A 24,645-nucleotide genomic window follows, 5' to 3' on the forward strand; every position below is an offset into this window, starting at 1 on the left:
TATTTATCTTGTTTTCATTTGAAGAGTATTTCCAGAATTTCTATTCTAGATCTATATTATGACTATCAGGTAAGCAAGAAGCAGGGGCTTTATGTGTCTTAACTTGTAGACCACCAGTAAAAACAACCAGGAAATAGGAATGAAAGGGCAATTTTGAAAACTTCAAGTCTACTTGCTTTAATAAGAAACCCACTTAGCAAAATTTGGTTTGTTCCATTTCTGGAACATGTCTGAAGTCAGAAATGAGTTGCTTCTACCTCTGTGAATAACTGGCTCCACGTGCCTACGTTTTACACACGTACATAAACCTAGTGCCAATCTCCCTCACTTTCATTCCCTTTGCTATGTAATGGGAAAGAAAAGATTAAGGATTTGTTCCTTCTGCATTGTCCAAATGGCGTACTACTCAGGGTTAGACGCTCTTCCCCATCCCTCCTTCAAGAGATCTTAGCATAATCCAGGCCCCCTTCTGTCAGAAAGAAAGAACTGGAAAGTGTTTATAGTAAAGCTTTAGTAGCAACATGTTTATTATCCACCCAGGAATATTTGCATTTTAAAAGAACGCTGAATAAAAGGAACAATGGGTAATCCAAGGAAATCAGTTACCAATGATGAAATCTCAGGAGTCTGACTCTTGGGTAAGCAACATATATTTAGGATAAGAGGGCTACCCAGAGTTTGCAGCTCTATTTAAGGCCACCATTCCCATCACTACTGGCCTCCACTTGGAACTCTTGGACACAGCTTTCATAAGACGCAGCCCCCATCCACTGTGCCAACAGAAGACTGGGTGACCCACTGTTCAGAGCTTAATCACAAGGACACATCAGGCTGTGAAGGAGGCTGGAAATAGTCTTTAGAAAATGGGGAGGAGGCTTCTGTCTAATTAAAATTCAGGGATTCTATCACCAAAAGAAGTGGAGAATGGATATTAGGGGACAATGACAAGGTTCTGGCCTAACACTATTTGAAGAAAAATGTTTGGAACAAAAGGAAGTCAGGCCTGGGAAACGAAAATTTTTAAAGTTATAAATTGGCAGCTTCTTCCCAGTACCAGCTGTCTGGCTGATGTATTTGTCTGCCTGACAGATAGGTCTTTGTTGTGAAGATGGACACAGCAGGCTATCAAAGCCTAAACTAGTAAATCATATAGCTAATTCTTTTCATTCTGATTCCATGCTGATAAATCTTTTTTGCCCAGAGGGAGAGTATGTGTTCAACAGGCCAATGCAAGCATTAGTTTACCTGACAATTCTATTTCTCAATGTGTAAATATATTAGTCTCTTAGATTGGGTTTGAGCATGCTAAACTAGGAATTGGACTCTGGACCAAGGTAATTTTACCAAGAAACATTCTACTTTGTGAACTTTCTTGGCAACCAGCCTTCCCCTGGTGATAACTCCCTACATTGCCAAGTGTAATGATTAGCTACTGCTGCAACAATGCTGCATAACAAAGGGGTCTAAAACAACATTTATTATTGCTCACACATCTGCAGTTTGTGTGATCTAGTTTGGCTGATCTAGGCTTAGCCAGACAGCTCTGCTTCAAGCTACAGCACCTAGAGCAGCTCTGCCTCTTACTGCAAGTTTGTCAATTGCCTGAGGTAGCTCTGCTCCAGTTTTCACCGTCTTAGAGATACACATAGACCAGTGGGATATCTAAGGTATGTTCCTCTCAGAGAGTGGCAGAGAAGAAAAAGAAATATGAGGACTTTTCTGGTCTAAGCTCAGAACTGACTCATTCTGTTAGCCAAACAAGTCAATCACATGATCGAACACAAAGTCAAGGTGTGGGGAAATATACTCTGCCTCTTTAGTAAGAGAAACTACAAAGTCATACGGTGAAGGATATGGGTACAGGGAGGTGTGGAGAATTGGGGCATTATTGTAATCTACCAGGTTTGGTTGACTGTATACCCTAACAAAGTCCATCTGAACCAAGGTCCTGAGTATCAAAGCAAGAAGTCGGGACATGATTTAATTTTGTGGACCCAAGTAACAGCTTTTAAAGTTGAAGCAGATGTTATAATATTAGAAATAAATCCTTTACAATGGACATTAAGTGCCTAGATATCTGAACATTTACATATATATTTGCCTTATCAAACACTCACAAAACTCTTAAGGCAACTGTTAATATTACCAACAGTTAAGTGAAACTTGGGCAAAGGGACTCGCCAAAGGCCACGGAGACGTTAAATGAAGAGCAGGATCTGAAACAGAACCTCAAAAGCCAACTCAAGTGCTTCTTTTCACTATAACAGTTCTCTCTGGTTGTTTTGATAACCAAGAATTTCTAAGAAGAATGTGTGTTGGATGTGACATTGACGTATTCTAACTGGGACATAAGGAAGGACTATAAATGATCTTACCATAAAGGTCAGGCCTCATCCCCTAAAGATCAGGCCTCATCCTGCCACAATAGCTGTTAACAGCAGAGCTCCCCCATATTCTCAGCTGATACTGAAATTTATCCCACTCCCCTCTCACCGCCAGCCTGTATTCAGGCAGTTTGTCTAGAATTGCAGTGGCTAGAGGCCTTAGAAACATCACTGCTTTCTTGGCTGTTTGAAAAGCAGAAAGAGTACGTAAGAAACAGCAAGCTGGAACCAAAATCCAGGGGTCGCGGCCCAGATGGGGCTTCTGCTATGCTTCACAGCAGCATAGTGTGGCAGAAAAGGCAGAAAGATTCACCGTGTGCTACTGAGTGCCTTCATCTTTGGAAGACGGCTCACTCTACTACTTGACTATATTTAAAAGCATTTTGTTTACGAAACCAAAGTGAAACACACCTACTTTGGGAGTTTACAAGAGGAAGCACACATTGAGGGCTAGGTTAGGAAAGCTTTTCCTGAGATTATAGTTTCATTCTTTCCTGGGGGGAGAGGGGCCAAAGCTGAACTCCCTAACTATGACCCCCACCTCCCAACTCGTTCCCTGCAAAAAAAAAAAAAAAGCACACACACACACAGAATCATTTCCTTCCTGGGATCTGGGACATCTTTTGGCTTCTGGTAGAAGCCGCTCTCCTTTCAGCCGGGAAGTCTCCAACTCAGCCACGTTCTTTGGACGCCATCGGCGCGGTGTCCCGTAACTTTCCTGGCCGGTGGGCACACTGCCTGCGTGAGTGTTTGTTCTCTGCATCGACCATTCCTTGCTCAGGTGTCGCCCTTCGTGCCAGGACTGCGGCCTGCTGAGCCCCAGGTAGGAATCCACGCCTCGCCTCTCCCTCCGGCTGCACCCGCACAGCTGGCGAACTTGGCTGAGGTCGGGCGGAGAGGAGTGAGATGTTGTGCTAGTTTAGGCTCCTCATCAAATTGCAGAGGGGCCCGACTGCAGTATTCTTCCGCCCAGCGTCTCGGGCAAACGTGGGATCTCCTAGGGAAGCCCGGAGCGGGGCAGGGAGCTGGTCCCTCTCTGCGACTCGCTCTACTCTGGCTGGCCGAGTATCTGGCGCCATCCTCGCTGGAGGAGGTTGTCGGGGGCGGGCCGGCCAGCGGGGCTGCCCTCCCCGCAGTGACGTCCCAGTGGGCGGGGGGGCGACCAACTGTCTCCGCGCCCTCCCCCCTCCTCCCGTGCGGTCCGTCGGTCCCCAGGAGATGCTGCTGCGGCGGTTGCAGTGGTCGCGCACGCCGCCGCCCGCCAGCCCGCTCCACCGCCGTAGCGCCCGGGTGTCGGAAGGCGCACCTGAGTCGGGCCATGAGGCCGGGAACCACGCTGCAGGCCGTGGTGCTGGCCGTGCTGCTGGTGGGGCTGCGGACCGCGACGGGTCGCCTGCTGAGCGGTGAGTGCGCGCGCTGGGGCGGAGGCTGGTGCTGGGGCGGGCTCGGCAGAGGTACTCACTGCACCCCAGCTGCTGACCCTCTTCTGGGCCGCCACGCATGGGACTAGGGGGCCGTTCCATGCCCCACTCCCAGACGCAGCCCTTCGGAGTCTCCTGCTTCCAGGGAGCAGTCGCACGGCGTCTGGGACCCGCGCCAGTTCCCGGAGCCGTGCAGTTCCCTGCGCATCCTGGAACGCTCGAAGCCCGTTGCTAGTCCAGAGTTATGGGGGTGGGTTGGAGGATTTGGGAGAGGTGGGGCAGTGGGCAAACCTGCCCCAGTGGGTGCCCCTTCGGCCAGCTCCTTTGCACACATCGAGTCAGTCCTTGGGACCACCCCCGCGGGTCAGGCTTGCCAGCTGACCCCGCTTACCGCCCGCTCGGGGAGGCGGCTGCATAGACAACAGGGTAGGATGCTGGATCCGCGGTGCCGTGGGAACCCTGCCTGTTACTCCTCGTCTTTTCTGGAGGGTTGCATGGCCGGGTCCAGCGCCTGGAATGAGAGAGCTTAGAGACCGGGAAAGAACTCCAGTTAGTGTGGGACGAGCCCCGCCTGACTCCGGGGAATGACTCTCTGCTTCCTTCCTCCTGTTGTGTCACTGCAGCCTCGGATTTGGACCTCAGAGGAGGTACAGTGCTCTGGCTTCTGGCTTCTTTCAGTTGTTCTGCATGTCGGGGGGAGAACATCCGTGCCCTTTTCTCAGATCCCCTTTGCGGGTGCCAACAGCTTGACCAAATGGGACAGAGGAGACTGGAAACCTTCTCCACTCCGGCATCCAGGCTTGCGAAACTAATTTAAAGAATGTAAAGTTGGTTTCAGGATGGGGGCGGGGCGCGGGGCGGCAAAAGAGGTGGGAAGCTGAATTGAGCTGCTTGGGTTAGGGCTGCGTGGGCTCCGTTCTTGGTCGCAGGGAACAGAAGGCCCTCCCACCCTTCCCCTTTCTGCAAATGAGAAGAGAAGGACACTTCCTGAAGGCAGGAGAACCAGACAGGCCAGCGGGCCTCCTTCCAGGTCTGTCTCTGGCATCACCCGCAGACTTGGGATGTGTGGCCAGGCTGGACCATACAGGAACTCGCTTAAGGTGTTATGTTTCCCTTGACAAGCCAACGTGGAAAGTGGGGGTTGTCCGGAAATTCAACTCCAGCTTATGTTATGCCGGTGGCCAGGTTGGATAAGTTCCTGGGGGTTCATTTGCCCCCCCTCTGCTGTCCAATTTGGAGCCAGCTTTGAGGAATCGCAAAAGCGTGGCTGGCCCAGCCTCCTTCCTGGGGGCATCCCTGCCTCAGCCTCTCTGAATGCCTTCTTGTAAGGAGGTCTGACTTTTGAGCCCTCCTAATGTGCTGCTGGACCAGTCTAGTTAGAGTTTCTCTATAATCAGCAATAGCCAAATAATGACAGGAAAAGGGAGAATATGTGGAACTCTTACAACTTGTTGCTCATTGAGAATTCCTTTATGAAAGTGATGAGAGAAGAAATAGAAAATGAAGACTCACTGGAGCTTTCTGGATAATCTGTATGTGCTCTTTCTCATTTAGCACTAATAATAGAGTTATGTGTCTGTGACCCCTTGCCCTATATGCTGGCCAGTGTTGGGAATAATGAATGCTATCTGGCTCCCTACGCAGCTGCAAAACAAGTTGGGAAAATGAGAACATGCCAGAAGGTTTGGGAGGAGGTTCCCAAACCAAAATCTTTTACCCCCGGCACTGTGGCAGCAGTTCGCACCCACAGCCCAATTTTGCTTTCTCTTTGCAGGGTGACTACTCCCCGCGTTGATACGTGGTTTTCACTTTGAACATTTGAATCCGGAAACATATGCTGTGTGCTCCTGTGAGCTAGGAAGTAGCTTTTGTTCCTGTATTCCCAGCACCTCGCACAGTGCCAGGCACAGAGTGTACACTCAGTAGATGGTGAATGAATAAAAGGAATGATGAGGCTAGTGTTTCCGTTACAGCAAGGCTTCAGTCACACAGACACAAGCTAGAGCAGTGTGTACTGTGAGCGATTTGTTATTGACTCCTCATAAAATCCCATCTGTTTGTCTGATATGATCTTCAGCCCTTCAGGGGACAGTCTGATAAGACACATTACATGGGCTCCCAGTAAAACATGAGCCTGGAGTGCAGCGGGGAGCTAGCATTTTAGTTCACTGGTACCAGCATGATTTTGTAATTAGATCTGGGCTCTAACTCCGGTGATGCTGCTGATCACTGTGTGATCTTGGCCGAATTACTTAACTTCTCTGAGCCCCAGTTTTCTCATTTGTAAAATGAGCCATAAACAGTATTTGCATCACGGGACTATTATGAGGGTTACATGAGATAAAGTATGTAAGTAAATGTTAAGCCCTTACCATAGTTTATGGCACATAATAAGAGTTCAGTAAACCTTAACTGTTGTCTTTAGGTTAGGGGGCTGACTGTCAGTAGCAGAAAACCCCGTGGATCTGATGCTCTTAGCTTCTGCTTACACCAGAGACTGGGCAAATTCTCAGTCCTGCTGCACAGGCAGAGGGTTCCAGAATAGAGGAGCCCAGCCTGACTTCAGGAAGCCTCTCTTACCTTAAAGAACCACCAGAAGAACCACTTCTTAAAGAAGACACCCTCTTTAAGCCACATTATCCCCTGAGACTCCCTAATGAAAGTGTTATTTGTGTACCTTTCAGTGGAACCATAAATCTTCATCTACTTCTCTTCTAAAGGATAGTCAAAATAAAACATTTGCTTTTTAATATTCTGTAAGGGAACAAACAAACACAATGTCCCTACACAATATAGGCATCAGAGTTTAAATCACTACATCTCCATGCTAGAAGGAGTATTAATTTGCTCTGAGAACCCCAGCTGACATGATAACAGTCTACTGATGAGTAACCAAAATTCCTACCCAGGGATACCTTCCTTCAGATGCCTCCACGCGTCCCTACCCCAGTATACTTTTTGAGACACTGAAATAGGTTGGCTTTTTTTTTTTCTCTAGGGCAGCCAGTCTGCCGGGGAGGGACACAGAGGCCTTGTTATAAAGTCATTTACTTCCATGATACTTCTCGAAGACTGAACTTTGAGGAAGCCAAAGAAGCCTGCAGGAGGGATGGAGGCCAGCTAGTCAGCATCGAGTCTGCAGATGAACAGAAACTAATAGAAAAGTTCATTGAGAACCTCTTGCCATCTGATGGTGACTTCTGGATTGGGCTCAGGAGGCGTGAGGAGAAACAAAGCAATAGCACAGCCTGCGAGGACCTTTATGCTTGGACTGATGGCAGCATATCACAATTTAGGTAAGTGTGTGGAACCCACAGCAACTGACTCACTTGACATAATTCAAAAAAGAGGCAGGCTGGATCCACAGTGTCGGATCAGTGGGGAAGAGAAGACCAACCAGGCAGATCTCTGAAGGGGAAGTAGCACCAGAATAGCTGCTGACCTAAGCAGTGCAGTTGGTGAACTCAGCCTTGATTTGGGTCCAGCCGATGTCCAAGGAGCTCTGTTCAGGTGACTGCAGCCCAGCAGCCTTGTTTCAACAGCATACAATGCTTAAAGCCAGTTGTTCTGGCTCTCTGGCCTTTTGGACCAGAACCTCATTGAGAGACTGAAGATCTATAGGGCCATGACTCAGGATAGGACTCCAGTCCACAGGGAATTGCAATAATTGGCAAGAAATCAGAGCCAAGATCTAACTCTGTGGATTGGCCAAGACCTCAGGAAGCCTGCAGTGTATAGGGCCCTGCTAAACCCACGGCATCAAGACTCACTCATCCCCCCACCCTGGCAGCATGATATTGCCATCATCCCTCCCTGAGAAATGTGAGAAATGCAGTGACACAGACAAACATTTAAAAAATATCAAAATTAAGAGACAGACATGAGACTAGGAGAATGCATGTCACAAATCCAACAAAGAGTTAATGTCTTTTTATGATGAAGAGTTTATGTCAATAAAATACTAAGACTCCAAAATATAAAGAGACAAAATACCTGAGCAGGCAGTTTATAAAATAAAAAATCTAATGGTGAACAATCATATGGGGAAAGGTCTAAACTCATCAAAAGAATGAAGATTTTAAAATATATTCTTTAATATATACCTACTATGTACCCCCCAAAAATTTAACAACTATATATATGTGTGTGTGTGTATATATATGTGTGTGTATATATGTGTGTGTGTGTATGTGTGTGTGTATATATTTACCTATTACATTTAAGGCAGCACACATCAGCATCTATCTTAGTCCACCCATTAGACTCATCAGGTGCACATCTTCTTATAAGTTCTGGGAGTAGCTCCTCCAGGATTCTCATGACCCTGTCTTCCTGGGAGAAACTTTAGAAAGGAGGGTTAGTAGGATGAACTACACTTCCCATCACTGCAGCTGGTCCCAGGGCCATGAATGGTACTTATTGATCTCCTTCCTCTAGTAGCCAGTCCAGATTCCCTCTCCCTCTGCTGATCTCAAAGGTTGACCTTGTGGCATGATCCACATCCTCATGTCTGAAGAATCTGAGGCCCTAGTCACCTTGCCCTTATCATGCTGGAGTTAGTGTACTTTTCCATTGACCATCAAAGTTGGGCAAGAGAATTCCAAGAGGTACCCAAATAGATAACTCCTTGCCCAAAATACATAACAGCAGGCCTATCTCCTCCTGATGGTTAGGGTCACTTACCTCCGGCCAAAATAATGTCTTCTCTTTTTCCCTGCTGGTCCCTGGACACAAGGATCCCAGAGTGTCCAAATGACAGTGATAACTCATAGTTTAATAAGATTCTTGTATCTTCTGACAGTCCCCTGTGGGAACCAGGACCTGTAAGCTTCCAAATCCCAGTGTTGCAGAGACAGGAAGCACAAATTCCTAAGTGGGTCACCGCCAGTGATGCTAAAGCAAGGCTACTCCTGCTTCCACCCCTCGGCTCCCAAACCCATATATTCTTATTCTTGGGAACATAGGACTGTATAAAGGGCACGTGAATTATTGCCCCTGTCAGAAGTCCCGTGTAGTCAACTTGCCACAAGTGCCACGTCGGTGTCCTCAAGTGTTGGTGCTGTGTCAGACACTTAGCATTGGTTTCTGTTGCTGGAAGTTGAACATTCGGCAGTAGCAATAGCTAGATTTGCCCTAGTGAATGAGAGCCAATCTGTTGAACCCATCTGTAGACTTCATCTCTCCCACTACCTCTTAGTATCTGTTATACTAGCACTGGGGTGGCTGATAACAGGCTGGCTGGCATTACCTAGCTGAGTTATTTTCTCTTCCTGGTTGTTCAGTGCCTCTTCTACAGTAGATGTTCCCTGGTGGTCTTTAATATCTGATGGAAAGAGTTGCATATTTTATGTTCACTCCTCTGTGTATAGTCACATCCTTCTATCCAAAACTTCCTACTCCCCAATCTTCCAGTCTATTTCCATTTAGACTCTTGATCAGCTGGGCATGCTATTTACCTTACCCCTTGTTCTTATATATTCTAATCTCCAATACTTTCCCTTTCCTTACAAAGTGGTTAACTAGATGTACCAACTAAAGCTCTGGCCATTGGGAAGATGTTCCCTTACTGGTGTCTTTCAAGGCCACCTCAGTGGGACTGCAGTGCAGCTGCTGTCCATTTCACTCTGTACTCCCATACTTAGCTGACCTACCCTTGAACCAGGCTCAGGCTGCCAGTATCAGCTAGTCACAAGGGATTCCTCCATGCAGTCACAGGTGTGAGCTAAGGAAGAGGCTCTGGTACAACAGTGGCAGGTGTCATGGAAGTCTGCTTTACCTGCTTATGCATGCTCTTTGGTCCTGGATATACCTCTTCCATCTTACAACGGATCGATTCCAGGCCTGCCTAATCTCCGATTAGGTGTGTCCGACAGTTTCTCGCTCATGATGGGCAGGTTGTGCTACATGGTCTCTGGTGCTCCTTGCCTAGTAGCCAGCCAGGAACTGTTTCTCAAAAGGTGAGTAATTTTCAGCTACAGATGGTATGGCCTTGCTTCAAAATCCAAGGGTCTGCATTGTGATTCTCTCACTGAAGCTTGTGGCAAGCTTTATATGGCATTATTTTTCCCGCCACTGACATCTCTAATAATAGGAGCTGCTGCATTATATGACCCAAGTGGCAAATCTGCTTGCATATAGCCTAGATCCACTTCAGAGTTCTTTTCTGCTATGAATCCTACTCAGAATGGCTGTATTTCATGTCACCTGGTTTATGGGCCAGAGCAGTATTTCCAGGTGTGAAATACACTGCCTCTAGAGCCCAAAGAGACCCACCATGTGCTATGCTTCTCTCTTCAAATACAGCAAGATGCAATAGTTTGTTTTTTAATTTGAAAGGGATGTTCTGGTATTCCCTAGATCACTAGACACCCACACATTTTATTGAAGTGGTAGGCTCCTGAATCTTCATAAGATTTATCTCCAACCCTTTGGAGTACATAAGTGTCACCAAGGCATCCAGTGTACTAACCACTTCTTGCTCATCTGTTCCAATTAGCATGATGTCAGCAATATATGATGTCAGTATATATGATGTCAATATATGATGTCAGCAAAATATGATGTCAGTGTGATTTTCTGCAAAATGTCTAGGAAATCCAGATCTCTTTACACCATATTATGACAGAGAACGGGAAAAATTAATGTAGCCTTGAGTCAAGACCATAAGTATATACTATTGTCCATCCTAACGAACTGTTTCAGATTATCTTTCTGATACAGAAGGAAAAGAATGTATTCACCAGATCTGCATACTAGGTACCCAAGGCCATGTTAACCTGCTTTAGCAAAGACACCACCTATGGCACAGGCAGCCACAATCGGGCTTCCACTTGATTGAGTTTGTGCTACTCTGTTATGACCTTCAGGATCTACCTGGTGTTTTCAGGAGTCAGACTAGTGAATTAACTAGAGATACGATGGGGAACACCACTCTTAGATCCTCTGGGTCTTTAAGGGTGACACTACTTCCTGCCATCTTTCCCTGGATAAGATATTGTTGTTGATTTATTATCATGGCAGGGGTGGGGAGGAGTGCAGTTTCAAAGGCTTCCCCACTTGACATTCTCCACCGTGATAGCTCTTGCCCCACAGGTAAGTAGACCAAGAGACGACGCAGCTCAACCTGCCAATCATAGGTCAAGGAACCAATGTGGAACTGTACCTACTAACAAATACGTCTATTCAATTCATATATTTGGGGATTGGGGAATGATGACTGTTTGGGTGTCACTATGAGCTGATCTTGGGCCAGAACTCTATTTAATACCTGTCCCCAGTATGCTCCCACTCTAATGGGTAGCTTTGATGATGCTTTAAGTCTGAGTATTAATGTGAACTTGCACACTGTGTCCAACAGCCCTTGTAATATTTGGATATTCCCTCTCTTCCCCAGTGTATGGTTACTGGAGGAAATAGCCATGGGTCCCTTTAGGGGAAAAACGGGAAGTTATTACCATGTGCACCTGCCATGGTATTGCAAGGTCCTTCTTACTGGAAACCTGGTGTCTCTATCAGTGAGTTCTGGGTCTGAAAATTGGCTCAAGTACAGAAATTATATGCCAGACATAATATTCAACCTATAAGATAAAATAATGTAAAGCCATAAGGCCAGTGGAGAGGGAAACAAGGCAAGTCAGGGTAGGGGGCCCAACAGGGCTGGAATCTGGACTGGAGATAACTAATGAGGTGCCCCTAGCTGTCCAGGCATAGTATCCAAGGAGTGTTTATTGTAAGCTAAGCTATTTTCCAGGAAATTCAATCCAGTGAGTGCAGCGAAGGATTTTCCTTTTAGTAGACAGCAACACAGAACTCAAGCCGAGCCTTGCTGTGGTGCTACAGGGAGAGCTGTCTCTTAGCTGTCTCTTTCCTGGAGAGGGCTCTGACAAGAGCTAAGCAGAGCAACATTGCCTACTCTGAGCGTCAGGGCAAGATCTGAGCCCTAGAAGGAAACAGCTCAGGCGACTAACCAGGCAGGTCACAAAGCCCAGCCCTGAGTCAGCATATGGGGTGGGTACTCACAGATGTAAACGCTCCATAAGATCCAAGCACATTCCCTGGCACCGACATATCCAACTGGGTGGCAGCACCATTTAATTTCAGGTGCCACTGGATAGTAGTGTAAGGTTGCTAATGCACCCCTCTAGGGGGCTAGGGAGACACAGACAAGACATCTGGAGGTGGAGGCTGAGGAGCATCAGCCTTATCAAGTGGAAACAAAAACTGAAAAAGACCAAATGGTCTTCCTGCTTTTGTCCCCACCCCTTCACCTGTTTTGACAGCCTCTATGTTTTGGAATGTCTTGCTCATGTGCTTGAATTTCTTATCTACTTCCCAGGGCTGAAAAGGCAGTTGGTGGCTGTTGAAAAGCATGGAGAGATGAGAGCAGGGCAAGCTCTGGATGAGATAAACCATGTCTCTTCTCAGTGCATCTGAGATCTAAAAAAAGACAAATAAACCCAATTAGCAAAAAGCAAGAAAGAAATAAGATCGTCCAGACTAGCCCTGCTAGCTGCTTTTTCTCATAATTACTTTGCAGACATCATACGGTGGCATGTTCCTCCCTGCAAAGAGACTGTGGCAAATGTCAGATGATTGATTGTGATGTCCATATGAGAATGCGTGTGGTTCTGCTTACTGGCAGTACTTCAATTCCTCCCTCTCTCTGTATTGTGTTCTGAGGCAGAATCTTATGTTTATGGCTCAGTGGGACTTGATGGGAAAACAAAGGCTTTGAAGTCTCAGGGGATCCTTCTCCAGTTGCTCCACTGTTGATCCCTTTTCCTACAGGAACTGGTATGTGGATGAGCCGTCCTGCGGCAGTGAGGTCTGCGTGGTCATGTACCATCAGCCATCGGCACCCGCCGGCATCGGAGGCCCCTACATGTTCCAGTGGAATGATGACCGGTGCAACATGAAGAACAATTTCATTTGCAAATATTCTGATGGTAATGAATCTTCTCCCAGGCTATGCGGCTGAATTCTCAACCTCCCTTATTTCATGAGCAGCTGCTAGTACCAAGAATGTGTCATGTGGTCTCTGAGAAAGCTTGTTGCAAATGCCAGCAACATAAAACCTTAGGAATTCTTGTAAAGGGCAATGTAACGACAATTCCTCACTGAGGAGTAATCCTAGCAAAGGAAAGGTTATCAGATGTTAAAAGAAGGGATGACGAAAAGGTTTAATTTATGTGTTTGATAAAGCAAGTCTTACAAGAACATCAGGAAATAAAAAAGCCCTTTAAGTGGACAGCCACAAATTATTACTCTTTCCACATGTGAGGTTGGCTGTAGGGGCTTAGAATAAGCTGGCCATTGCTCCTACAAGTCTTCTAACAGCCCAGTGAGATTATTTTCTGAGGCTTTAAGGAAGCATGATACATATGTAAATGAGAAAGTACACCAACTGCACTTTCACTGGGCAGAGATAGCAGGTACTTTGATGAGCAGATTTAAACTCTCAACTCTCAGTTGCAAATTCAACTTACATTTGCTTCCAGATCTGTTAGGGTTTTAAACTGGCTACAAGCCTGTAGTTTCACTGTACTTGGGTCTCCCAGACTTCTCCATTACAACTGACATATTTGAACTTGAACTGATTCTTAATCTGCCTTTGAAGTTTGTCACCTCCCTAAAGCCAACTGCTTAGCCCTAATTCTGCATTCTTTCTTGATAGGAGTAGAGTGACTTGTTAATTCTATCTAGTTTGGGACTAAGTAATCCTGTCATTTTAAAATTGTTTGAACTGGACTATGGTTTGGTGGCAGTTTTTGCTGCTAAAAGATGTTTTTCTCTCTCTTTATCCTCTCTGATGAATTCTTCTCTCCAGTGACCTGGCCCTCCCCACCGTACAGTGTTGTCTCAGGTAGGGAGATTGCAAAGGCCTAGACTGACTTAGCAAGTCACCTTTATAAAGCAGCGAAAGCAAGGCACTTGTTACAAACTGGCTTTCCATCACTTTTGTGAATTATATTATATTATTAATAGTTCCATGGTTTAAATTTTTGCACTTCCTTTAACAGTTTTTGAAATGTGAGATTTTGAAATTTGCTTTAATATCCTTTTATTTTTGGACTTGGTACTTTTTAAAAAAAAAAATCTTATTCTTCATTACTTTTGTTAATTGCCTATATTAGTTACACTAAGTCCTGGCAGGAAAGAGATGGCACACACAAAGGATTTAATGAGGAAAGTGTAATAAAAAGGACATTTGCTGAGGTGTAGGCAAAGAACAAGAGATGGTAAAATATCCAGGGACTAGCTACATGGGAAACTGTTACTCCCAGGACTGAAGGAGTAAAAGAAGGGAGTGATTTTAGCAGAACCGAGGAAAAGCTTGGGGTCATGAAAGAGGACCCGCCCACCAGGAGCTATTACCACGAAATGCAGCTACTATCAAACCATGCTGATGTGGGACGGGGGCATGCGGAATAAATACGGAGACCTCTCTTTCCTCCTATCCTCTGACCTTCTGCCTTTGCCTCTCATTGGCTAAGTCCAATCAGAGACCAAAGAACAAGGGAACAAGGAAGCCCTATTGAAACAGTTTATAGGCCTCAACCTCCCCAGGCACAGAGGACAGAGAATGGATCCAACAGAGGGAGGTGGGCACATGAAGAAAAACTAACACACTCTGTTTTTGGCCACACATGCCCAGAATAGTTTACACACCTTAGCATGCCAGAAGAGATCAGCACGACCAGACCCTTGCTGACCTGTCCAGCTCAATTCTCACCACTCTAACTCCTCTCCCCGTCCTATTCCAACACCTTTGTACCAAACGGAATTCTCCAAGAGCTCTTAATTGCTGTTTCCTGTGCTTGAAACACCCCTTTCCCAGCCAACTCATTCTCACCCTTTGGCTTCAGATTAGACAACACCTTCTCTCCTAACAGCTAAGTGCAACCGGTGATCCTGGGTTGGATCCTGGACCATGATGTGATGATTTCCTATAAATGGCATTAGTAGGAAAATTGGTAGAATCTGAATGAGATCAGTAGATTCGAAAATAGTATTACATCAATGTTAATTTCTTGGTTTTGATCATTGCACTGTGGTTATATATGAAAAGGCCCCTTTCCCTTTGTAAATATGGACAAAAGTCTTTAGGAGTAGAGGGGCACCATGTTGGCAACTTGTTTGCAGGAACAAAGTTATGTATGTGTATGTATGTGTGTGTGTGTGTATATATATATGCATGTATGCACACACACACATAAACATGTGTATGTGATACAAAAACAGAGAGAGGGAGAATCATTAAGTAAATGAAATGTGATAAAATGATAAGGTGAAGAATATGGGATAATTCTTTGTACCATTCTTGCAAATTTTTGTAAATCTGAAAATATTTTGAAATAAGTTAAAAAAAAACTTCCTTTGGAAAGCCTTCCAGAGTCCCTCAAAGCTAGGTTTGTTGTCCCTCCTATAAGGATCGTAGCACCTCACACATACAGTACTTTAACTGCCTATTTATAAGGCTGTCCTCTCCACTAATGATTGGCATGAAGTCTGGAAACTTACCTGTTTAACCACTCGATGGGCTGGGGAAGCTCACTCCTGTGGTTCCAGCGGGGAGGACATCATCCCATTATGCCAGAGTGGCAAGGAACTGGGTGAATGATAATATATAAAACTAGATTTGAGAATGTAATCATGTAGAGTAGGCGGCATGCTAGCCATAGCTGAACACTTGCTTACTTCTGGGGTATGCTAAAGGCACAGGCATATTCAGCGAATATCAGAAACAAATCATGAGGCAATGCAGATGCAGGTGCAGGGATTGATGGGAATGCTGCATTGATGTGCCGTGTTTAACTTTGCACCGTGGATTGAAGTATGAAGGGACAACAGTATGAATAGATCGTGTATTGAATAGATCATGTTATTACATGTAATAACATATTACAGTGTAATATCCCAAGATCAATGTTCATTAATATTTTCCTGTATTTCCAGATTTTATGGCCATCCTGTAGAATATAAGCTCCTTAGAGGGCTGAGATTCTTTCTTATTTGCTGTTTTATCTCTGCTACCTAGCACAATTATGTCTCCTGACTATTTTAATTTTCATTAGAATGTATTTGGTTGAAATCCCTTTAAAGCTACTTATCAGCTGTGAGATTTGGGCAAGTTACTTAATCTCCCTGAATCTCAGTTTCCTCATGTACAAAACCAGAATAATAATAAGGCCACCTCCCATCCTGGCTAACATGGTGAAACACCATCTCTACTAAAAAATACAAAAAATTAGGCGGGCATGGTAGCAGGCACCTGTAGTCCCAGCTACTCGGGAGGCTGAGGCAGGAGAATGGCGTAAACCCAGGAGGCAGAGCTTGCAGTGAGCAGAGATCGCGCCACTGCACTCCAGCCTGGGTGACAGAACTAGACTCCATCTCAATAAATAAATAAATAAATAATAAGGCCACTTCACAAGGCTGTTATCAGGATTAATTGAGTTTGATTTTATAAAACACTTAGAACAGGCCAGGCACGGTGGCTCACGCCTGTAATCCAACATTTTGGGAAGCTGAGGCAGGATCACTTGAGGTCAGGAGTTTGAGACCAGCCTGACTAACATGGTGAAACTCCATCTCTACTGAAAAAAAAAAAACAAAATTAGCCAGGCATGGTGGCACACACCTGTAATCCCAGCTACTTCAGAAGCTGAGGCAGGAGAATCACTTGAACCTGGAAGGTGGAGGTTGCAGTGAGCCAAGATTGTGCCAGTGCACTCCAGCCTGGGTGACAGAGCAAGACTGTGTCACCAAAAAACAACAACAACAACAAACAACTTAGAACAGTTTCTCTCATATAGTAGGCATTGTGTAAGCGAGTTTTTAAAAATAAATGGATTTACATCACCTACACACACACACACACACACACACACTTACAGGAAGATGACTAAAAGTTTGTGTCCTTTCTGAGTGAAACTTCAGAATGGGCTTGACATCCTGGCCTTAGGACTGTGATTTTTAAGGTCTTTCCCTTAAAGGTCCTGTCCCTACGAACACCAGAGCATCTGATTGGCATAAGAGACTCACTGCCAATACAACAGGTGGACACACTCCCAGTCAAAAGCAAAAACATTTGATGTCAGTTGTCTGTACAACCTGATATTCTCAAGACACTTTGAAATATGTGCAATAGCTCAGAGCTCTAGATCACCAGCCTCTGCCTTGGTGCTGGCCAGTGGTCTACTCAGCCCCTAAACCACTTTCACAACTTGGAGATCAGTGTTTGTTGCCCTCTAAAACATCCCCATTATGAACTGATAAAATGTCTTAGACTGCTTTAAAATAATCCAGGCCAGAAGTGCAGGGGAGAGGAGTAGGGATTATGGTTGAAACTAGATGAGCTATACAATGATAGGAGTTGAAGCTGCATGACAGTACACAGGGTACATTATACCAGTCTTTCTACTTTTTTGTATATTTGGAAATTATCATATTTAAAGGTTTTTAAATACTTTTTAAAAAATAAAAAAAGCACCGAAATAAAGCTGGGGTAGGTTAGTATTTGTGCAAAAGCAATTCTTTGGATTTACTAGCCCAGTTCCTGATATCTGATAACAACAAATAAAGTTTATCGGAGGACTGAATCAGCAAATAAATGGATGCCACGAGGCTGTGGCTGATTTCATTCAGATGCCATGAAAATTTACTTCTTATTTTTGTTTTTGTTTCTTTCTACTATAGAGAAACCAGCAGTTCCTTCTAGAGAACCTGAAGGTAAGCCTGTCACTTGAGATTTGGGTTAACTGGGACTGTTTCATAGCCCCTGTTCACAGGTTTAAAGCCCTATGTCCTTTGGACCAGATTATTCAACAGAAAAACTACTGGTATTAGCTCAGGCATTTGGGACAGGTATACGCCACACCCAGCCATGACAGCTAGTTTAGTCATGTCATTTTTTAGTGTTGTCTGTTTCTCTCACGGCTGAAAAGCAACAGTTAAAAATTCTGTTTGGGGTGTTACTTGTCATCATTGACAATATGAAAGGAATAATTTAATCTAATGAGACCAAAAAAAAAAAAGAGCCAAACTGATAGCTTGTGGCCTTAGAAGTGAGTCGTTGGCCCTTCCCCTTGACACCTTGGTATTTTATGTACCTTGATGTCAGCTGCTTGTTGATTGTTTTGGTACTGGATTCTTGACAGCAAGGGTCTCGCCAAAAACACAAAGACAATTTAAACACTCTAGGGAAGCAAATTCAACCCTTTACTTTTCTATATTTATAGATGGTGCTGGCCAAATTGCTACAGCTTTTTTGCATCCCAATTTGAACATGGTAGGACCTCAAAGAATTATCATGCCTTTCTCCATGTGTCTCTCTCCAGGTGAGGAAACAGAGCCAACAACACCTGTACTTCTAGAAAAAACACAGGAGGAAGATGCCAAAAAAACATATAAAGAAAGTAGAGGTATGTACAAAACTCTCCTAGGAAAGATGAATAATGAGGCTCCCTTGATCACAAATTACCCAAGGTTGAATTCCCTACTTTGTTCTTTCCCATAGCTACCTAAAAATAGAACTAGACAGGGCATGTGTGGCTTTGCAAAAACTGAACTAAATGCTAGGTTTCATCAATGAAATATGCAAACGGAACTATCCTAAGATGACTGGGGAAATCAGACAGCAGGTGAAAAATTTGCATGAAGATGGAGCTTTGGGAGCCACTCAGAGGTCATGAGGGGTAAGGTGGAGTGAGGACTGAGAGAGAAAATGTAGAGAAATAAGAGCAGAAAGACCCAAGCTGTGATGCATAACATCTATGATTAATATTCATCTTCAAAACAAAGAGACGAAATAGACAAAATCATTTAAAAGGTTAAATCATAAAAGGTAAAAGGAAATGGGATAATACGTTGGAGTGCTAATGGATTTCAAACTCACTCTCACCCTGAAGTTCAATAAGGACATCCGAGTTTTTGTCACTGGGCAACTTTTAAAAACCACTTTACTTCTCTGTGCTTCAGTTTAATTATTTGCATAATGGAAGTAATAATATTTTTCTTACCTACCTGAGAGCACAACTGTGTCCATAAAATGAAATAGGATGTTGCAATAGTGCAGTTCAGTTCTGACGCTAAATTCCAGAGTTAGCACAGACACCCCAGCTCATGAGCACAGCTCATAACAAGACTGCCCTCACTGCAGACATTGACTGTGAGTTTGGGGGTCCCTAGGCCACCTGCATTTCTGACCAACTGGCTATAAACCCAGGAGTGTCCATGACCCCCACCTCTTAGGTTTGATAATTCACTAGAACAACCTACAGAACTCAGGAAAATACTATATTTATGACTAGATTGATTGTATGTGATACAAATCAGGGTCAGCCTAATGAAGAGACACATAGCAGGACGTCTGGGAGGAGTTTCCATGTCACCCCCGACCCCATGGAATCAGGATGCATTAGCATCCTGGCACATCAGTGCATTCACCAACCAGGAAGCTCCACAGAGCTTTCGTGTCCAGAGGTTTTATTGGGGTTTCACTGCATAGGCATGATTGATTTTATCATTGGTCATGTGGTGGAGCTCAGTCTCCAAAAGAGGTCAGGCTGATATCACTAGGCTCAAAACCCCAACCCTATTGTCACATGGTTGGTCTTTCTGGCATGGCCAGCCCCCATCCTGAGTCATCTCCTCATAAATTCTCTTATGGTTCGAGGGGCTCATGAACAACAAATGCACTCCTGTTACTTGGGAGAGTCCAAGGATTTAGAGCCTCTCTCCCAGGAACCAGGGACAAAGGCCCATCAAATCCTTTATTATATGACAGATATGTGAGAAAGGTACAAAGTGCTCTGCAAAGGTGGGTGGCATCTCTATTGCTCATTGTTATTATGGTGGTATTTAAAGTGGGTTTTGAGGGTTTGGGGTTTTTAGTGGTCGTTAGGTTTGCAGTCTCACAGAGAAAAAAGGCAACAGCCTCTGGATAGTCAGGAAGCTTGGGTCAGTGGGAGTAGGAAGAGGGTTAGCCTCCAATCCTTGCTTCCTCCAAAAGCCACTTGAGGGGAACATCTTTGGTTCTAAGTCTCAAAAGACTAGAAAGTTCAGAAAAGCAAGCCTCTAAGTGCTCTTCACAGTCATGGCTCATGGACTCAACTGAATCCAGTTGGTCTTAGAAATATTGGAAAGGTTTTACACTGTAATTTACTTGCTTTCTGTGACCTCTTTCCTGGTAATGACACTAAGACTTCTGGCTCACTTCTTTTTCCCTCTTTCCCCCATCCCATCTTGGGAACTCGGTGACTGTCCTTAGAGGCAAAGGCATCAACACTGCCCCAACAGCCCCTGCTTTACTAAGGGAAGACAAGAAAAGAGGGACTCTCTTTTCTCTGGAAAAAAAAAAAAAAAAAAAGCTTAATTAACAAAAGGGCCCTTCTGATATTTGGAAGACCCACAAATTTAAACCGATTTTCATTATCACTTAGGGTACTGGGACAGGTAGAAAATGCTCATTCATCAAAACCAGAAGACTCTTTGCTAACTGGCTAGATGTGTCTCAATCACCTAGGAATGAGCTCTTTGGAATACTCTGTGTTTATTAGGCTTTTTTGTTTGTTTTGTTTTTTAATCTTTTAATTTCAATAGATTTGGGGGTACAAGTGGTTTTTGATGATTATGCATTTTTTAAGCCTGGTTTGAAGCACAGAAAAACAAAACAAAAAACAGCCAGTGCTGATCATGTGCTTTCTTTCTTTTCAGAAGCTGCCTTGAATCTTGCCTACATCCTGATCCCCAGCATTCCCCTTCTCCTCCTCTTTGTGGTCACCACAGTTGTATGTTGGGTTTGGATCTGTAGAAGAAGGCAAGTAAAACCTTCATTATACAAACCTTTGCATCTTCTGCTCTCTTTGAGATTTGGATATTGCCCCATTTACTTCACTAAAACCCATGGCAGCACCAAGAGTATCACCATTGCAGATTGGAGAGCAGATTCTCTGACAGGCCAGGGCATTCGGAAGTACTAGGCATTTGTGCTTAGTTGTGATTAACAGAATGATCTTACATGCTTTACTGTGTGTATGTGGAAGATTTTAAAACAACTTGAAAGGTGAAATTGCATTATTCACCTCCCGTGCACTCACACGTCACCCAGCAAAAATGCTCTCATGCATGTATGCCCTCACTCTGAAAATGTTTGTGGACTGAGTGAAGGAATGAATAGTGAGCCATATGAAAAATGACTGTTGCAAAGCATTCTGGTACACATCTGAAACTAAACCACTTAATTCAAAATGAAAGAGCCAAATTCCTTTTAACTGACTTTTCTTTTAATTCAATACACAAGTATAGAGTGCTATAAAATAGCTACACTAGGTGGCATCAACAATTTCTGTATATGGTCAGGATCATGTGCCACCATTTTTTTTTTTTTAGTACTGAAAGCTTTTCTCAGTTACCTTTTTATTCTCCATCATCATGGTATACGGAGAAGATGTCTAGTATTCCCATTTTACAATGGGAAAACTAAGGCCCAATTTAAGATTTGACTCCCTTTAAAAACCAATTTGAGATGAATTAGTAAGATTCCAATGTAAAAATCTATTTCAGTTAATTGTAAGTTCCTTATAGGATTACTATAAGGATTAAGGCAGTTAATACTTGCAGAATAGGTATATACTAAGCACTTACAAATGTTACCTCTTATTTGGATTATTTTATTAGTTATTTCCTTTGAATCTGAAAGTAGAATTTAGCTCAAAAAATTATAAGCATATTTTCCAGCTGCCTACTCTGCAGTTGGTTCTTGATTTCCTTTCCTGACTACCAGGATTTGGGAATTGTGACTCTAAAGCTGGGGTGTCTGTCTATCCCAAGGGATCTTTTTTGTGCTCTGCAGCAGTCTGGTGAAGCCTATGGACTCCTTCCAGAACAATATTTTATTTTATTATTTTATTTATTTATTTATGTTATTTATTTATTTTATATATATATTTGAGACAGAGTCTTGCTCTGTCACCCAGGCTGGAGTGCAATGGCGCAGTTTCGGCTCACTGCAACCTCCGCCTCCCTGGTTCAAGTGATTCTCGTGCCTCAGCCTCCCGAGTAGCCGCAATTACAGGCGCATGCCACCACGCCTGGCTAATTTTGTATTTGTAGTAGAGATGGGTTTCACCATGTTGGCCAGGCTGGTCTCGAACTTCTGACCTCAGGTGATCTGCCTGCCTCAGCTGCCCTAAGCGCTAGGATTACAGGCATGAGCCACCACACCCGGCCCAGAGCAATATTTTAAATGCATAAAATAAAATACATTGGGTTGCAAAGGAAGCAGTCATACTGTTATATAGTTTAGCAAAATATTTCCAAAAATGAATATGTGATTAGTAATACATGTACTCCTTTATTAACGCTTCTTTATTTAGTGCTGGGTATAATTATTATAATTTTGAAGTAGAGATGAGGGTAAAATATTTCAAGGCATCTATAACTGTGATATGAAAACATCTATAACTTCTAGTAATGATCAAATCAAAGATATTATTAATCCTGCTCTGTTTTATTGCTTACATTCATAATGGAAGGACATGCTAAATTTCACTTATGGATGAGTTGTATTTTTTGTTGTTTTGTTTTTGTTTTTTGTTTTGTTTTTGGAGACAGGGTCTCACTCTGTCGCCCAAGCTGGAGTACAGTGGTACCATCACAGCTCACTGCAGCCTTGACCTCCCAGGTTATCCTCCCACCTCAGCCTCCCAAGTAGCTGGGACTACAGGTGTGCGCCACCATGGCTGGTTAATTTTTATATCTTTTATAGGGACAGGGTTTTACCATGTTGCCCAGGCTGGTCTCAAACTCCTGGGCTCAAGTGATCCGCCTGCCTCAGTCTCCCAAAGTGTTAGGATTACAGGCGTGGGCCACTGTGCCCAGCTGAGTTGTTGTTTTTGTTTTGTTTTGTTTTGTTGTTTGTAATGTGGTATTTTTTTTCCCTATTCAGTTATATCCCTGGACCCTCCAGGGACTCTGGGGACCCCAGGATAATAACCCTGCCCACACTTGGGCAGCAGTGAATGACAGATACACAATCACTTTGAACATAACATCTCCCTGTTTGGTTCCCTCCCACCCCGAAACCCTGGCCTATAAGTTACATAGATGAGACATGCAGCTGGGTGACCGCCCAGGGCTGCTTCCTCTGATCTCAACAGGAAGCACAAGGATATTCTCAATCACCTGGTCTGAAACACCCAGCCCTGGTTTTCTTTCTCTCTAGAAAACGGGAGCAACCAGACCCTAGCACAAAGAAGCAACACACCATCTGGCCCTCTCCTCACCAAGGAAACAGCCCGGACCTAGAGGTCTACAATGTCATAAGAAAACAAAGCGAAGCTGACTTAGCTGAGACCCGGCCAGACCTGAAGAATATTTCATTCCGAGTGTGTTCGGGAGAAGCCACTCCTGATGACGTGTCTTGTGACTATGACAACATGGCTGTGAACCCATCAGAAAGTGGGTTTGTGACTCTGGTGAGCGTGGAGAGTGGATTTGTGACCAATGACATTTATGAGTTCTCCCCAGACCAAATAGGGAGGAGCAAGGAGTCTGGATGGGTAGAAAATGAAATATATGGTTATTAGGACATATAAAAAACTGAAACTGACAATAATGGAAAAGAAATGATGAGCAAAATTCTCTTATTTTCTATAAGGAAAATACATAGAAAGTCTATGAACAAGCTTAGATCAGGTTCTGTGGATGAGCATGTGGTCCCCACGACTTCCTGTTGGACCCCCACGTTTTGGCTGTATCCTTTATCCCAGCCAGTCATCCAGCTCGACCTTATGAGAAGGTAACTTGCCCAGGTCTGGCACATAGTAGAGTCTCAATAAATGTCACTTGGTTGGTTGTATCTAACTTTTAAGGGACAGTGCTTTACCTGGCCATGATAAAGATGGGCTGTGGAGCTTGGAAAACCACCTCTAAGTTCTGTTTTCCTTGCTCTGTACACATAATCACACAGACAGACAATCCAGAATCTTTTCAAAGCCCACGTATGGTAGCACAGGCTGGCCTGCGGATCGGCAATTCTCATATCTGTTGTTTTCAAAGAATAAAGTCAAATAAAGAGCAGGAAATGGAGTGTTAGTCTGTGTCTACAGCCCTTCCTCTGCATGTGGACACAGGGGACATTTTTTTCTTTCTCCTGACATCCAAACTTGGAAATATCTAACTACTTTGAAAACTAAAAATGAGGCCAGGCACGGTGGCCGATGCCTGTAATCCCAAAACCCTGGGAGACCAAGGTTGGAGGATAGCTGGAGTTCAGGAGTTCGAGACCTTCTTGGGCAACATAGTGAGACTCTGACTCTACAAAAAATTTAAAAATTAGCAGAGCATGTGGGATGCACCTGCAGTCCCAGCCACTCAGGAAGCCGAGGTGGGGGGATTGCTTGAGCCCAGGAGGTTGAGGCTGCAGTGAGCTAGGATCACGCCACTGCTCTCCTGCATGGGCAACAGAATGAGATCCTGTCTCTAAACAAAAGGATTTTTTAAAGAAACTAAAAATGAACTTTGAGTCTCAGCTTCTAGGTTTATTTGTTTTCCCATCCCTGAATCTACAGGTTGTTCTGTTTGCGTGTTTCTTACTGCAGCGTCAACATAACATGACTAATAATGATGACAGTTCTACCTTTTGTTGATGGACCTCGTTGTTTCGATTGTGTTTGGCCTCAAATTCAGAGAAAAGTTTCTCGGCCCAGCACCAATCATAGACACATTGGAGGTCTGAAAGCCATTATTTAAATCACCAGCAACTCCCCTCAATCAGCTTCATAATCTCATATTTTAACCTTTCCTCATATGTCTTTTTTTTTTTTTTTTTTTTTTTT

At 44.1% G+C, this 24,645-nt stretch overlaps 1 protein-coding gene across 2 annotated transcripts; it reads left to right on the forward strand.

Moving 5' to 3' along the window:
* The first annotated feature begins 3,373 nt into the window (after nt 1-3,373).
* LAYN (layilin) lies at nt 3,374-23,892 on the forward strand. 2 transcript variants are annotated; one of them, XM_023208040.2, is made up of 7 exons: nt 3,374-3,787; nt 6,804-7,101; nt 12,593-12,750; nt 17,504-17,536; nt 18,145-18,228; nt 20,522-20,624; nt 23,031-23,892. In XM_023208040.2, exons 1-7 carry the CDS (start codon nt 3,703-3,705, stop codon nt 23,392-23,394), a joined length of 1,125 nt encoding a protein of 374 aa, XP_023063808.2. In that variant the 5' UTR covers nt 3,374-3,702; the 3' UTR covers nt 23,395-23,892. The 2 variants fall into 2 exon arrangements, with proteins under 2 accessions (XP_023063808.2, XP_023063810.2); XM_023208042.2 differs by lacking the exon at nt 12,593-12,750 and having other exon boundaries at nt 3,516-3,787.
* Nucleotides 23,893-24,645: the final 753 nt, after the last annotated feature.

This window comes from Piliocolobus tephrosceles, chromosome 13 (assembly GCF_002776525.5).
Source record: "Piliocolobus tephrosceles isolate RC106 chromosome 13, ASM277652v3, whole genome shotgun sequence".
Taxonomy (NCBI): Eukaryota; Metazoa; Chordata; class Mammalia; order Primates; family Cercopithecidae; genus Piliocolobus; species Piliocolobus tephrosceles.

Excerpts from the sequence above, each read along its gene's own strand:
- LAYN (XM_023208040.2), top strand. The coding sequence starts at position 3,703 with ATGAGGCCGGGAACCACGCTGCAGGCCGTGGTGCTGGCCGTGCTGCTG. Across the intron at positions 3,788-6,803 it reads GACGGGTCGCCTGCTGAGCG|GGCAGCCAGTCTGCCGGGGA; the intron begins GTGAGTGCGCGC and ends TTTTTTCTCTAG. Across the intron at positions 7,102-12,592 it reads GGCAGCATATCACAATTTAG|GAACTGGTATGTGGATGAGC; the intron begins GTAAGTGTGTGG and ends CTTTTCCTACAG.